The 16,900-nt window shown below is 49.8% G+C and overlaps 1 protein-coding gene across 1 annotated transcript in view; it reads right to left on the bottom strand.

Moving 5' to 3' along the window:
- The window catches only part of TET3 (tet methylcytosine dioxygenase 3), a 158,090-nt gene that overhangs the window by 51,008 nt on the left and 90,182 nt on the right, over window positions 1–16,900 (bottom strand). Inside the window, exon 4 of the mRNA XM_034761729.1 lies at window positions 4,517–7,178. Within this exon, the coding sequence (XP_034617620.1) occupies window positions 4,517–7,178 (2,662 nt within the window). The remainder of the gene's footprint in view (window positions 1–4,516; window positions 7,179–16,900) is intronic.

The following is a 16,900-nucleotide window of genomic DNA, read 5'->3' as shown; positions in this document are numbered from 1 at the left end:
CCCCCCCCCCAGTGCGGAGCCAGTGCTCGGGGCGGGGGCAGTGCACAGAGCCCCGTGGCCCCCTTGCCTAGGAGTCGGACCTGCTGCTGGCTGCTTCTGGAGTGCAGCACGCTGTCAGAACAGATAGGGATTAGCCTGCCTTAGCCGGGCAGAACCACCAACGGGACTTTTGAAGGCCCAATCGGTGGTGCTGACAAGAGCCACCGTGACCTAGTGCCTTACATTCTGTGACCCAGTACTGGGTCACGACCTGCAGTTTGAAAACCACTGCTTTAAAGGGGACAATGGGGTTTCCAATGCTGGCTCTAGCACTGGGGGAATGGGGGACATCACCATGACCGGGAAGCAACTAGAGGATCAATTGATCTCAGAGGACTGCAGAGGCTTGGAAGATTTAGGGCCAGGGAAGACAATCGGCATCTTTTCTTGGACTTCCGTGGGCTTTGGATCAGCCCTTTAGAGAGCTGGTTATCCAAGGTGGAACAGCCGGTACCATTAACTGAACCCAGTTCAGACTGTGACCTCACAGAGAACTTGCTGGGCCGGGAGAATTAATGGAGCTCTTCTGGCGCTTCTAGAGAGATTGGAGGGCTTAGGAAGTTTGCTAATCAGGGAAGAAAGTGGGCCTGATCCAAACTCCATGGAAATCAGATTCCCATTAACTTCAATGGGCTTTGGATAAAACTCAGCGTGAGCTTGCCAACCTCAGAGGACCTAGAGAACTCACTCTCCTGGCAGGGAACCTGCAGTCAGATTAACAGCACTTTCCTTGGGGCTTTAGTGAGCACAGAAGGCTCCTTAGTTAGGCAGGAGTTTGTGGTTGGGTTTTTGTTTTTTTCCCTCACTCCTCCCCAGTCCTAATTTTTATTCCCGTCATGTCTAACTGGCCCCGTGCCAAGGAAAGGAGAAAGCAAATCTCAGCTGGGCTGCAGGCGTCCAGACAGAGATCAATAAGTGACACGCAGAGGAGTCTGATTTTATTAGTCTAACAGCAGAGACACCTCATAAAGTACCAAGTCCTACTTAATTGCTTTCTCTTGCAGCTTTTCTTTCTTTCTTTTCTTTCCTGCCCAAAATAACCCAAATCTTTCCTGGCAGTGGAGGCAAAACTCAAACATGATGAAAGTTTCAACTCCACAAACGCTGGGAGTTTCTCTGCATTTCTTTGGTGCCGTTTGGTACAATCACCACTTTAAATGTACAAGCCAATCAATAAATAATGACGGCTGATAAAAACTGAGCTTTTGTTTGGCAGAAGACAGCTCCCAATCAAAGAAGGGGTCTTCTTTTTGTGGCCCTCTGTTGTTTCCAATACACCCCAAATTCTTTCCTTAGCTTTTCTATCCGAGCGCAATATTGGTGAAAACACCCAGCCTATTTAAAGCCTCAGGGGGTAGGCGGAGCCTATCAGACCAGAAGGCCCACCCTCTCAGGTGAGGGAGGGGCCACAGGACTCCAATTTAACTGCAGACAGGGGACATAAAATAAAAAAACAAGGATGGGGGTTGAAGATGTATTAGCAGGAGTGTTGTAAGCAAGACACAAGAAGAAATTCTTCCGCTCTACTTTGCGCTGATTAGGCCTCAACGGGAGTAGCATGTCCAGTTCTGGGCACCATATTTCAGGAAAGATGTGGACAAATTGGAGAGAGTCCAGAGAAGAGCAACAAAAATGATTAAAGGTCTAGAAAACATGACCTATGAAGGAAAATTGAAAAACTGGGTTTGTTTAGTCTGAAAACTGTTATCATGTTCCCTGTCAGTCTTCTCTTTTCCAACTACATAAAAGGTTGTTACAAGGAGGAGGGAGAAGAATTGTTCTTCTTAACCTCTGAGGATAGGACAAGAAGCAATGGGCTTAAATTGCAGCAAGGGAGGTTTAGGTTGGATACTTGGAAAAACTTAATAGATTCATAGATTCTAGGGCTGGAAGGGACCTCGAGAGGTCATCGAGTCCAGTCCCCTGCCCTCATGGCAGGACCAAATACTGTCTAGACCATCCCTGATAGACATGTATCTAATCTACTCTTAAATATCTCCAGAGATGGAGATTCCAAAACTTCCCTAGGCAGTTTATTCCAGTGTTTAACCACCCTGACAGTTAGGAACTTTTTCCTAATGTCCAACCTAAACCTCCCTTAACCACCCTGAGAAGGGTGGTTAAGCACTGGAATAAATTACCTAGGGAGGTTGTGGAATCTCCATCATTGGGGATTTTTAAGAGCAGGTTGGACAAAGACCTGTCAGGAATGGTCTAGATAATACTTAGTCTTGACTTGAGTGCAGGGGACTGGACTAGATGACCTCTCAAGGTCCCTTCCAGTCTTAGGATCTATGATGATCCAGGGTCAAAGCAAGGGATCTAGAGAGGGACACCATGCAGAGAACCTCCAACATCACCCAAAGGAACTCTGCCTCGATTTGTGAATGGACAAGGGACCGGAAAAAGGCCCCGCAACTGCAGAGAACCCTTCTCTCCCTTGTCAACCTTCTTCCTCCTGGACTGGCAGACAGGCTGGAGAAGGAGCATTGCGGTTTGTCCACAGAACAGGTACAACATAGGCTGCTTCCCGAAACGTGCTCCTGAGAGATCTCCCTTGAAGGGTGACGAGAGAGTTCAGCTAGCACTGTTGCAAAGGCCCATGTAGGGCCCAATCTGAAGGTCACAGGAGTCGTTCAATCGATTTCAATGAGATTTAATTGAAATCTTTACAGGGACATGTTCCAGTGATTTATACCCTAAAATGTAGCTTTCTCTGCTGAAGAAAAAGGGTCACAAAAATGCACAGCCCCAAAACTTTCAAAAAGATCCTCTAATTCTCGGGGCCTCCGTTTCTGGATGCTCCATTGGAGACACCTGGAAGGGGCCTGATTTCAGAGTGACTGCGTACCCACACCTCTAAGTGACATCTGTCTATACTGCAGCCAGGTGTGAGGCCCCTCGCCAGGATAGACTGATTCGCGCTAGGTATGCTTGTGCGCTAAAAGCAGCAGTGTGGATACTGTGGCTTGGGCAGCAGCTCTACCACGCAATCCCCTGGATCTGAACGAGGGGGCAAATGCCTGAGTCTCTACAGGAGCCCCAACAGCTAGTGCAAGTCTGTCTGCCCAGGCCTGGAGGCTTGATCCCAGCTGCAATGTAGACATACCCAACGGGAGCTGCAGAAGCTTGGCCCTTCTGAAAATCAGTCTCTAAGGCCTGGTGGAAATTGGCATAGTTCCCTTGACTCCAGCGGTGTTGTGCCGATTTACAGCAGCTTAGAAGCTAACGTATATGTCCCTAAAATCTGATACTCAAAACAGGAGGGACCAAACATTAGAGGCTATTTTTGAAAACTCGTCCCCTCTCCGAATAGAATTGTTTTGTGATTTCTTTATTCTCAGTTTCCACAAGACCAGGCGTTTTCGTTGGGATGAAATTAAAACATTCCTGGCAGCGTTAGAAACCCAAACGCCGCAGCTTGACATCAGTGAAGGAGATCCATAAAGTAAAACTACCCATCAACAGGGGCATGGAGATGGCTCAACTTCCGCCACCCCCGCAGCCGGAAAAGCAAATGGGAGAAAAATTAAAGTTGAAATGTAAGCACATTGAGGCAGGGACTGGCAGTTGTTATAAGTTTGTACAGTACCGGGTACAGCAGGGCCTGACGGGGCATTACCACAATATACATGTTAGAATAGAATAATAAAATAATACTGAGTTGAAAAATTCTTTGTTTTCATAATCTAAGGTATCATAATTAACATAGGTAGAGATTTCCTTTTAAAGATATAATTTGATTTTAGTAGTATACCATTAGGAATATATGCACGTAGAATCATAGGTTAGAAGGGACAGCAAGGGTCATCTAGTCTAACCCCCTGCCAAGATGCAGCATTTGTTGTATCTGTCAGTGGTTCTCAACCTATTTACCATTGTGGGCCGCATCCAATACTACCTATATGGCCCTGAGGATGTCACATGGGCTGCAGCTGTGTGCTGACTGGGTCACAAGCAGCCCACGGGCTGAGAACCACTGAACCACCCGAGACAGAGGACACATCTCTCTCTCATACCTATTCTGCTACTGATGTGGAACCTTTAAGTGTGCTCACGCATGCACCTCTCCCCCCGCCCCCGCACCGCAGTTAAATGTCTTTGCAGTTCACCTTAAAATAATTGCAATGGATTCCAGCATATCCCACAAATCCTGATTGGGAAAACAATCCCTGTTCATCACTTTCCAGCTTTATTTTGTCCAGGATTCTTACAAAGATGCTAGAATCCTTGTATATTTCCTCCTGTGTTGCAAACCTGTTCACTTATTTTTCCCATCAGAGTGAAATTCACCCCTTGCGCAGAGGATCAACACAAGACCCTACATACCACTCCAGTCTGTGTCTCTCTCTCGCGCGCACACACACACACACACACACACGCTCCTTCTGCAGTCTTTATTTAGCCCAAACTCCCCCCACAGCCTAGCAGATCCAGATCAGGCCCTTGTAAGCCATGGAGAAGTGGTTTCACTTACCCACGCAGTCGCAAGTAGGGAATTCCGCCTGAGCCCGCTTGGCTGGGGTGTCCAATAAACTTTTTGTTGGCGTATCCAAGTATTTCAAAGGAGATTCCAAAAATCCACTGAGGGTTGGCGTAAACGGCACGTCGTTCTTGGTCGGGGTCCCATCTAGGTAAGCAGCATCCGTGTTTTGGTTTTCCTCGGAGTAAAAGCAAGTGGTTGACACCACGGTGATAGCACCAGAAGATTCTATTTTAATCTGCTTGGGGGACCTAGCTGCAAAGGGGTTCTCAAAATGCTGACCCATCCCGGGCGACAGCGAAAAGCCTTTGGATCCCATTTCGGGAGCTTCAGCCAGGGGCGGCACTCCATCTTCGACAGCTGGCACTTGGAGGGTTGAGTCGGAGCCCCCTGGCAGTTCTGGAGAGTGGCTCAGAGAAGACGACTGGTGGGAGAGAGGCTGGGGGGGCAGCCCGTCAGTGAGCGGAGCCGGGAGGTCAGAATTCTGCAGGCTGAAATTTTCCCCAAACTCCGCCTCGAACTGCCGGATCAGCTCCTCCAGCTTGTCGTCCACCATGAGCGAGTTCTGGGCCGGCAGCGGGTCAGACGGGTTTAAGGGCTTGTGGGGAGCTTGGTCCTGCCCGTCGCCGGAGGGAACAGCAGAGCAGCAGGGCGCATAGCTGGAGACGGGAGTGCCGGGCGGAGCAGGGTGGCATGCAAAGTTCTGGTGAAGGTGATGCTGGCGGTTTTCCTCTGGGCTCCCTTGGCTGAGAGTGCCCGTTTCCTGAGTGTTGGGAGCCTGGCTTCTGTCGTCCAGCTGCTTTTGCAGTGGAGACTCTGCAGCGGAGCTGGGTGTGAATAGTGCAAGAGGTGGGGGCTTGACAGGGGTGCCGGGGAAAGGCTGCTCAGTCTGCATCTCTTCCGTTGGGAGCTCAGGGGCGGTGGCTGAGTGAAATCCTTCCAAGCTAATTTGCCTCAGGGGCAAGAACAGTGGTTGCGAATCCTTCTGCTTGGACTTCTTGATCTGGACTTGCTTCCGGAGTGGCTTGACCTGGGGGGGTTTGTCAGGCTGAATTTTCTTCTTCTTCTCTTTGGCCTGCTTTTCAGATGGCTTCGGAAGCAGGGCCTGAGAGCCGGGAGCCCACCAGTTGGGCAGCTGGTCCTGTGGGCCCGGCTGGGCCAGGTTCTGGTCCAGGAAGAGATTGCGCTTATGATGGAGGTGCTGCTGCAGCACCATCTGGGTCTTCTTATGGAAGTCCGTTTCTTGCAGCAGCTGCGACAAGTGCTGGCTGGGGGCCAGCTTGGGATGGCCACCCCCGGCTTCCTTCTTCAGAGGCGGGACCAGCGGCTCTTGCTTCAGCTTGACGGCTTTGACCTTGTTGGGCATTGCTTCAGGCCTCTTAAACACCGACTTGATGTAATCGTTGGCGCTGCCCAGCAGCTGCTCCAGCTCAGCCATCGGGTCGCTCACCAAAGAGGCGGGCGGGTCGGAGTTGAGCATCCACAAGTTGTTTTTTGGCTTGGGTCCTTCATCCCACGGCTCGGGAAATTCCAGTTTCTGGGGGGTGGAGGTGAAATTGGGGAAGAGGCCCGCAGGCTCCCGGGGGGCGCTGGGTTCGAGGATATACTGGGGGTCCGCCGGCTGCCAAGAGGACTGCGTAAGGGCCCGAGACGTCTGGAGCACTTTGTGTCCGCCGTAGGGTTGTGCGTTCTGGCTCTGGTACTGCTCGTTGCTGGATGTGGGTAGCACCGGGGGTTCGTCTGGGCTGAAGGGGGACGAACAGACCAGCTGCTCCTTAGAGGCGAACGACACGGATGGCAAGGGGCTGCCGGGAGTGGCTGGAGTCACCCTGGCCGGCGGCGGGAGAGCAGACGACAGCTGGGTCAGGGCTTCTATGGCGATGGCTGTCTGGAGGCTAATGTTCTTCTCCTTGGCGATGTTCAGTGCACTTTGGGAAAAGGGGAGGCCATCTGAAGGGCATGGCTTAAGCGTCTCCACCACGGCAGGCACCTGATTGGGAGTAGCACCTTTGTCTAAGGGCTGGTGGTGGGCGTCGCTGAGATGCTGGGATGGGCGGGTCTGCCCCTCCCCAAGGGCCGACTTGATCTTCTGCTCCAGCCACTCCAGGTAGTCGGGACACTCAGGGCCGTCACAGTTGCAGTTGGGGGGCTTCATGCCGTGCTTGGCCAGGGTCAGGGCAGCCTTCAGGGCGTTCAGGTCCTCACCTCCAGGGACGCCGTCGGGCTGGGAGAGCCCTGGATTGCCCGCCCCTCCCCGGCTCATCTCCAAGTTGAATTTCTCATACAGCTGCGTGCTCAGCAGCGACGGGGACCCGGTGGCTGGCATTCCGTAGGAAGACATGGCCTCGGCCACGGCGGAGAAGGCCACCAGGTTCCGAGCGTCCTCCAAGTTCGCATCGTTGGCAGCGTCCCCCCGGCCCGGGGCCGGAGCGCTCTCCCACTTGGCTTTCTCGCTCGAGTGCCGGGCGACAGGCTGGTTGGAGAGCCAGCCGTCCGTTTCCATTAGCAGGGCACTTCCCCCAGCCTGCTGGCTCCCCCCATTCACCAGGCTGGGCCCGCTTCCTTCCTTCAACCTTCTTTCTTCAACATAATTAATTGGCCCTTCTTCCATTTGGCCTGTTTTGGGTCCATCAACTGGGTTGCCCTCCGAACCTGTCTGAGAGGATGGAGAAAAGCAGAGGGTAAATACCCACATAGTCACCCTGGCACCCCCAGACCATCCCTCTTTTAGGGTGAAATCTGCCCCCCCTCCCCCGAGAGGGCCAGCAGGAGGCCTGAGTGGAACTAACGATGGGAGCGCTGGAGTAGAGCAGACGCCAGCTTTTTAACCATAGTGCCATCTGAGGCCTTGGCTGCTTGTAAAATTGCACTGGTTTTGTTAAACCCGTGCAAACCCCCGTATGGATGCTCTTATTCCATCTTATTTCACCTTACCTGACAGTGATTTCCAATCGACTTAATCTAGACTGGAACAATCCTGGTTTGAATTGAAATCAGAGCATCCACACGGCATTTGGCACTGGCTTAACCACATCGGTTTAGGTTAAACAGGTGCAACTCTGCGTGTGGACAAGCCCTGACATGCTCACGGCAAGTCTATGGCAAAGGGGTTAAAACACGAGTCCCTTGTCTACATTAGTGCTCCCAGATGCACCGGCGGTAGCAACAATGGGAAATGTTAAAGATCTAATGAAGACTGGGCGTATGACTGGGATCTTCCCAGGAGCAAGGTGCATACCTCGCTAGACCATCCCACTGAGCAAACCCTTTTAAAGGCACAAGCCTCACTCACCTTCCCCTGCTCCTTTTGTTCCTTTCCTCACTGATTCTAGCCTGAAAGATACCTGCTTGGATCTCTTTCTGCCTCTCTGTTTCCTTTTCCTCTGCTCCATCTGTTTCCCCCTCTCTGCCTGTGTCGCTCAGCTCTGGGAAACGTTATCACAGAATCGGAAAAGTTAGAGACAGGAAATAGCTATCAGTGCGGGTCAGCTAGTCCATCTCTCAGCGGCCAGGTGCAGCTCCCTCTGGACTCTTTTCAAGTGCTTTTCTACCTCTGGCTAAACAGTGGCTGGAGGGTGGCTTGCAAACTCCAATGTCTGCTCTTTACCTCCACTCTCCATGGGTTGGTGAGTGAAACCAACTGGATGGAAATGACTAGATTACATTCAGGGCGACAGTGGGTTGGGCTCACAATGAAGATTTACGACTTATGTGGAACAAATTTGGACGGTCTCTGTCCCAGTGCCTGATGGACAGGGGCCATGTCACAAAAATCGCCACCAGAACCAGTACCAATTGGCTCCTTCATTAGCAGCCTTGGCAGAAGAATCAAAAGGGCCATATAGAGCAAACTCGCTTCTTAGCTTCAGGCTAAAGTCAGCAGCAGAGGGCAGCTGGTGCTACAGCTACCCATGTCTGCAGTTCTGATCAAAGCATGGACAAGGCCCAAAAGAGAGAGGTTTGAGCATGTAGGTCAAGAGGCTGCTCTCTGTTTGACCCCAACTCTAGCTGGGAAATCTATTCCTGCTGCTGTAGTCAGCACCTTGTGCATTGCATGTGTGAAAGTCCAGATACAAGCCAGTGGGGTCTCCGGAGTGGGCCAGTTTATTGCAAGTGGAAGCAGAGTGACTAGCCGCATTAACAAGTGTCAGCTCACAAGCCCAGAGCGCCTGGCATGCGGCATTCCAGCATCGCAGACTTCCTAGCGATATCAATCACAGTGCCTGCACAACTGGCCCTGGGGCAGGGACACAGAAAGCCCTAGGGTGATGCAATATATTGGGTAGGAGACATTTTAAGTCTGCTATCCAGTCCGTCTTGAGGCGAGGTGGTTGGAGTGGATCTCCGTAAAGGCAACGCAAGCAGCGTATAATACTCTGCACTTACACGGCACTTTTTGTCAGCAGACTTCAAACCATTTGTAAGCGTTCTTACCTCCAGTTTACAGATGGGGAACTGAGGCACTGAGAGATTAAGGGCTTGTCTATACTTACGCGCTGGTTCGGCAGCAGGCAATCGAACTTCTGGGTTCGATTTATCGCGTCTTGTCTGGACGCGATAAATCGAACCCAGAAGTGCTCCCCGTCGACTCCGGTAATCCTGCTCGGCGCGAGGAGTACGCGGAGTCGACGGGGGAGCCTGCCTGCCGCGTCTGGACCGCGGTAAGTTCGAACTAAGGTACGTCGACTTCAGCTACTTTATTCACGTAGCTGAAGTTGCGAACCTTAGTTCAAATTGGTGGGTTAGTGTAGACCAGGCCTAAGTGAAGTCGGAATCAGGAATAGAAATAAGCTCCCCTGAGAGGAGGCAGCATGGTCTAGCAGATAGATCACTGGTGTGCGACTCAGAAGACCTGGGTTCTATTCCCACTATTGGCCTGCTGGATGATCTTGCGCAAGTTACTTCACCGCTCTGTGCCTCACTTTCCCCAGCTAAACACAAAAGGATGATAATACTGAACTGCTCTGCAAAGGGGTTTGAGATCTACTGATGGAAAGCAATACATGCATTATTGTAATGCCCAGACGTGCTCTATCACGCCACACTGACTCTTAATCCTCATTATACCCTTAGGAGGTAAGTTTCATTGCCTCCACCTTACAGATGAGCAAACTGAGGCACAGCCCCAAAGCCTACATTTCCACTCATTCTGGCTGCTTGATTTTTTGTAGGGGGCCCAATCTGCAATACCTACAGCCTGATTTTCAGAGGTAATGAGCACCTGAAGCTCCCATTGACTTCAACTGGAGCACTGGGTGGTCGGCACCTCTGAAAACCAGGCTGTAGGTATCTCATGTTGGGCACCTAAAAGTGGAAGCACACAAAATTAGTGGCCCCTGCAAAGTGACCTGGCCAAGGCCACACAGGAAGTCAGTGGCAGAGCTGGGAAATGAACTAGGGCAGTCCCTACCTACTGGACCACAGCTTCCATTGTGCAAGCACCAGGAACTCTTTCTAGATTGTGCATATACATACGGCTCACCCACTGTCTATAGACATGCAACTCTGGAATACAGCCACCTCTACCCAAGGGAGGCTAAAATGCACTGTTTCAGGAGGGTAAGTTGAGAATGAACTTTTGCTATTGAAACAACAAGGGGATTTTTCCAGAGGCTCAAAACAATCCCCCAGGAAATCACGGCTCACTGTAACAACCTATTGCACAAAGCATCATGCAATCCCCACAGCAATTCCAAGAAGCAGAGCCTTTGGTTAGGGTGCCCGTTAACTGTAACTGACGAACCCAATTTGGAGAACGAAATGCATGCTAATTCAAGGGGGTCTATTTCACCTGTTCGTGCAGATGTATAGCTTCCATTCTTTGCCTCTGGGCTGAGCCACGTCAGTTTAACCTGGCTTCTACCAATGTCACTTAGATCAATCAGGGATGGGTTTAAGCTAAACCAAATTAACAGCGTCTATACAGGGTTTTGCGCCAGTTTGAGTAAACCAGTTTAAACACCAATAAAAGTTAAATTGATACTACTTGTGTGTGTGTAGACAAGGCCTCACCTGGTGCAAATTTGCATGCAGACAACCCCTAATTTTATCTATGGTGCCCCTCACTCTAGCATCTGCCTGTCATGCGATAGGCACGGATTTCACACTCAGCCCTTACATCTCAGCATTAACGGTGGGGGAAGAATAGGCCCCTTAGGAGATCTGCAGACTGGAGAATGCTATTTTCATGACCCAACATTCTCTTGCCCCGTGGTGCTATTTTTAATCCACTCTATCGCACATTTAACCAAGGCTGAAAGGAAGTGAGGGGCTGGAGAGGTGGGATGCGAGTTGATATTTTTAGAAGTTTTGCTGATATCAGGAGAGCTTTCTGAATGCTAAAAATATAACAAGCCTTTTTGGAAAAAGAGCAGTGGGGGCTAGAGTGCCCCATCTCCTAAAGTGGTCTGTTTACCAGCACTTGGGGACAAGACTTTTTATATGGCCACTGTCAAGTGCAGTAGCTGGAACTCCAGATTAATGTACTGTAGGGATCAGTACTGAATCAGCTGGGGGACAAACCAGAGAGGACCTATCTGCTCAAAGTACAATAGCTTCCTATGTGATCCTGCGAGGAGTTGAGGGCATCCTTGTCTCCTTTGAAAAAACTTTTCTAACACAGCAAGAACGACATTTGCAACACTGATGCCTCCATCCACCCAAACACCGCCCCCCAGTAAATAAAAAGTAGAAACCAATAACAAACAAGCAAATCAAATCCTCAAGCGGAACTTTTTACCCCAAAAGGGAAAAAGTGCCCAATTTCACGAAGTCCATTAGTGCAGCAGTTTTCAATCTTTTTTCATTTGCGGACCCCTAGAAATTGTCAAATGGAGGTGTGGACCCCTTTGAAAATCTTAGACAGTCTCCGGATCCCCAGGGGGCCGCGGATCACAGGTTGAAAACCACTGCACTAGGGACAGCATTATAACTACTGCTATTGATTGTGTACGGAAGGTGCTCAAATACAACGGTGATAGGTGGTAGAATAAAACCAGCTGGAAGGATCCCTACTAAAAGGCAAACATATCCCTGTTAACAGACTCATTTTCCACAAAACATTTCAAAGGAAACTAAAAACATTTCACTCAATTCAAAATTTGCTGAGGAACTTTATTCAATTTTTCATGTCAATGAAATAAAAAGACCCCAATCATTTACATTCAAATTGAACATTTTCTTCTCCCTTTTTTCCACTGGAGTAAAAAAGGGGGAGGGAAAACCACATTGAAAACATTTCGTTTTTAACTGAATCAAAATGAAATTTGTCCTTTCGACAAAATAACTTTTTTTTCCCCCTGCGGAAAATTCTGTCTTGTTCAAAAAAGAATATTCCTGCCCCCGCCCCCAAAAGAAAAAACTTTCTGACAAAACAATACTGACTGCTCTAGTGAAAATCCAAACTGGTATCTCTATTGCTCTATTACCCCAGCACAGCAGTCACTGTTGCTGGGAGTTATCAGTGACCTACACGGATTTGGCATTAAAGGTCTCTAGGCTGGGCCCTCTGTTTGGCAAGTGCTCATGTTATGGGGAGCATACAAATCCCAGAAGTGACTCCTAGAAATTACTGTTAAAATGAGGGCGGTGTAATGCCATGGGCTGAATTAAGGCTAAACAAGGCCTATTCCCCCAGTGATTCAAACCACCCTGCCTTTTAGCTGGACAGATTTTTCCTACCCCTGGAGCAAATCTTCCTCTGCCAGCACTCCTGGTGATGGAGCCGCACCTTGAACCTCCTCCTAAACAGGCGATCTCGGGTGCTGCGCTGCTGACTGCCCCTCTGACTCACTGCCCCGGATGCCAGGATTCCCGAGTCTTTCCTAATCCAGCCCTGTGCCGTGTAGAGATGATGGTGGGGGCATACCATGCTGGATGCCAGCGCTGGACAGGAAAATTCTTGCAGAGGTTTTAAAGTACGGGGCATGTCTGTACATTTAATAACTGATCAGCATTCAAGCAGCGGACCCCTACAAAGCACCTTTAAGGCAGGAGGTCAGGGAGAGAATGCTAGTGTCCCCACTAGCTACAGGCACAGGGCAAACATCCTAGAGCATGTGCATTTTTATGAAGCCTGAGTATTTCTAGGTGGAAACTGTTTGAAGGCTGATTGCAGTAGGCGGACACTCCACTTGAGTTCAGGCTTCTAAACTGCAGATAAGCATGTTGCTGACTACAGAAAAAAGCTGCATAATGAAATACGGGCCACTCCCAGCTAGTCAAGAGACTTTCCTGCCTGAGAAGTCGTTAAAGCTCAATCCTGCATACAAAACGCCTGCTGAGTTCAGTGGGATTCTGTCCGAGTAGATGCCACAAGTTTAGGCCATAAAGGTTTCAGGATATTCCGACATATGTAACAAGACCTTATAAGGTTAAACACACACAAACCTGGCATAGATCAGCAAATCTCCACTAACATTGGATCTCTGCTGATCTACGCTAGCTGAGGCTCTGATTTCAACTTGAATGGGGCTCAGATTTCAACTTTAAAGGAACAGAGATTGAGGGTTTGTCTCTCTCTCACGCTTTGGCAACACACCTATAGCTTTCCAATACCAACAGCGCTTCAATGAACTGAACTAAAGTGAACTGCCTGGAAGCGGCGTACCTCTTCTTGGTACAAGCAACACCTAAGCTCTCTCTAACTAAAAGCTTAAATTCTTTTCTATTTTGTTTTTGCAATTTTTGACTGTGCACAACAGCACTTTGCCTTGTCGATTTCACTATTTTTCCACCTGCAGTCAGTTAGCAAGGTACAAACCAACAAACTTCAAAGACCCTTATAAACATCCACCGGGGAAGAGGAAACTACCCTTGTTAAAAATCCTTTGGCATGGAAATTTTAAAACAAGATTTTGGGACATTCAAATTTGAAAGGGGAATAAATGGAAATTTTAAAAAATGAATTTTAAAAAAATGAAGCTGATCATTTCCCTTTAAACAATCATGTTTATTGCCTCTCGTCCTGCAAACCCTTATTCTCCAGAGCAGACCCACCATGGACTGCAAGCTAAAAATGATCAAGAATGCAAAGAATCTCATCTATTATTATTTCTATCTTCGTAGCATTTTAGGAGGACTGTACAAACACAGAACAAAGAGATGACCCCCACCCTGAACAGCTGATAATTTAAGTGCTGCTTCTTAGAAACACCAATATAAGCCCTGACTTGGCCATCCAGACCTGGTTAGTAAAATATCTAAGCCCATCCTTAAAGTGATGGAACCCTCCCACTACTATATTATTATCCCCACTTTACAGCTGGGGAAACCAAGGTAGAGGGCCTGATCCACCGCTAGCACAAACAGGCACAAGCCTAGTGAAATCAGTGTCCACAGGGGGGTTGAATCTGGTACAGGGAGATCAACGGCTTGGAATCTAGCAGAGTCTTTGATGCAAGCACTCTCTTTTCCAGGGCATTGTCTACTAGGGGAAACAGAAATCGCTCCTGCTCCCACATGGAATGACACTCCACAGCTACACAACAGAATCTGGAACACTGAGAGTAACTAGTTCTCTTCTCCGATGGACCCCCACTGACCTCAACCAGTCCCTTGAGTCTTACACTTTGTAGTTTATATTTGCAGGCCTTATAGTGAAGGGTTTGGGTAGCTGAAGCCCCCAGCCTACTGTAGGTTAGCTGCAGTGGAAACAACTGCTGGGCATGCTTCTAAAGCACTCCTGCTAAGATGATGTTTACACTACAAGCTAGGGTGTGTCTCCCCTGCTCGTGTACATATACTAGCACTTGCTCACATCCAGCTAGTGCAAGTATAAATAGCAGCATCGCCGCAGTAGGTAGCATGAGTAGAAGCAGCTTAGCCATGCTACTGACAAAACTATCAGTTTCAGGCGGGTACGCGATCAGGGAATCACACCTCTAGTTCACAGTGTAGACATAGCCTAAGCGTAATCTACTCGATAGGGCACTGGAGTGGGAGTCAGGAGATTGGAGTTCTGCCACTGACCTGCTGTGTGACCCTAGGCAAATCATTTCACTCGATGCCTTTGTTTCCCCTCCCACCCTATGTCTGTTTAGACTGTAAATTGTTGGGAGCAGGGACTGTCCCCTGCTATGATTTACAGTGCCCAACACAACTGGGCCCTGATCTTGATTGTGCCTCTAGATGTTACTGTAAAGATGATAAAAATAAACCTGAAAAGGCCACGTTCTCCAGAGATACAGAGAAATTCTCTCCCCCCAGTATAGCTAAGTTCTAAGTAGCTCTGGAGCATGTAACGTAGTAACCCCCAACTCCGCTGCCAGGAAAGAGGAGGGGACCTCATGGGACCAGAATTCCAGCATATGAGGGCATGTCACTCAGGTGGGACCCTAAGGGTATGTCTACACTGCAATAAACCCCTGTGACTAACCAGTGTCAGCTGATAGGCTTGCGGGGCTCAGACTGCAGGGCTATAAAACTGCAGTAAAAACGTTCAAGGTCAAGCTGGAGCCCGAGCTCTGGGACCCTGCAGGGTCTACCCAGCAATTTTATAGCCCCACAGCCCATGTCAGCTGACAAGGGCCAGGTGTGGGTGTTTTACTGCAGTCTAGTCATGGAACCAGAGAATCGTAGGGCTGGACGGGACCTCGAGAGGTCATCTAGTCCAATCCCCGGCACTCATGGCAGGACTAAGTATTATCTAGGCCAGGGTGGGCAAACTTTTTGGCCTGAGGGCCACATCTGGATATGGAAATTTTATGGCAGGCCATGAATGCTCACGAAATTGGGGGTTGGAGGATGGGAGGGCTCTGGCTGGGGGTGTGGGCTCTGGGGTGGGGTTGGGAATGAGGGGTTGAGGGTGCAGGAAGGTGCTCCGGGCTGGGGCTGAGGGGTTCTGAGGGCAGGAGGGGGGATCAGGGCTGGGGCAGGAGGTTGGGGCACGGGAAGGGCGTCAGGGGTGCAGGCTCTGGGCGACGCTTACCTCAAGCAGCTCCCAGAAACAGCGGCATGTCCCCTCTCCAGCTCCTACGTGTAAGTGCAGCCAGACAGCTCTGTGTGTTGCCCGGTCCGCAGGCACCGTCCCTGCAGCTCCCACTGGCTGCTGTTCCTGGCCAATGGGAGCTGCGGGGGCAGCGCTTGGGGTGGGGGCAGCGTGCGGAGCCCTCTCACTGCTCCTACGCATAGGAGCCAGAGGAGGGACATGCCGCTGCTTCCAGGAGCCGTGCTGAGTGGGGCAAGACTCTGACCCTTCTCCCCAGCTGGAGCACCAGAGCGGGGCAAGCCCCGGACCCCACTTCCTGGCAGGAGCTCGAGGGCTGGATTAAAACATCCGGAGGGCCAGATGTGGCCCCCAGGCCATAGTTTGCCCACTACTGATCTAGACCATCCGTGACAGGTGTTTGTCCAACCTGCTCTTAAAAATCTCCAATGATGGAGATTCCACAACCTCCCTAGGCAATTTATTCCAGTGCTTAACCACCCTGACAATTAGGAAGTTCTTCCTAATGTCTAACCTAAACCGCTCTTGCTGCAATTTAAGCCCATTGCCTCTTGTCCTATTCTCAGAGGTTGAGAACAATTTTTCTCTCTCCTCCTTGTAACAACCTTTGTGCCTTCTCATGATCTACACTGCATTGTAAACCTGGACTTGGGTTTGAGACCAACCCCTCCTACCATCTACACACGAATCTGTTTGACTCTGGTCAGCAAGCACTCAGGATCCACGGGGGAGTGAGTGGGTCTGAGCCTGAGACCAGCTGAGACTCGTTTCCAAATTTTGCAGTGTGGACACAGATCAAGCTGCAGACCTGAGTCAGACGGTCTGCATGGCACAATATGGATGTGTTAGCACAGCTGTGAGACCCAGGTCCAGCAATTGTAAGACCAGGTTTACGATACAGTGTGGGCTTGGAAACACTGAGTCCTCAAGCTTGGGTCCCACAGACCCCAGTTTACAATGTAGTGTAGACAGAACCTAACTGGCCTGCAACTCCCACGAACCTGACTTTGTTTCACTGTTTATTCAAGGAGCCTAGATACTATGGTGATGGGCACAAGCTAAGGGATAGGATATGATGAGAGAGGAGATAACTAAAAGATAAGAGGATGGCTGGCTGGATAATCGGGATTTGATTTGATTGTAATTAGGTTGTAAACTCCTGAGAGCATGGACAGCAGTGGACCATGCTGTCTGTCAGCAATTAACACATAATAGTAAATCACCATCACTTGTCTCTATGCGCACATACACACATGAATTCTCCATGGCGCTCTCTGGAGAATACACTGTAGGCAGCAATCCTGCCTTGGACTGAGGGCGTCTCACAGGGCTTTTCCACCTCTGCATGTGTCTGACTGCAGGGACATACGGTGCGGAGGGCACATCTGGAGTCAACCAAATGCAGTCTGCAAAACAAACAAGAGGAGGCCTAG

Source organism: Trachemys scripta, chromosome 2, assembly GCF_013100865.1.
Source record: "Trachemys scripta elegans isolate TJP31775 chromosome 2, CAS_Tse_1.0, whole genome shotgun sequence".
In the NCBI taxonomy this organism is placed as follows: domain Eukaryota; kingdom Metazoa; phylum Chordata; order Testudines; family Emydidae; genus Trachemys; species Trachemys scripta.
Note: the sequence above shows the minus strand (reverse complement) of the source record. Positions and strands in the feature narration are given on the sequence as shown.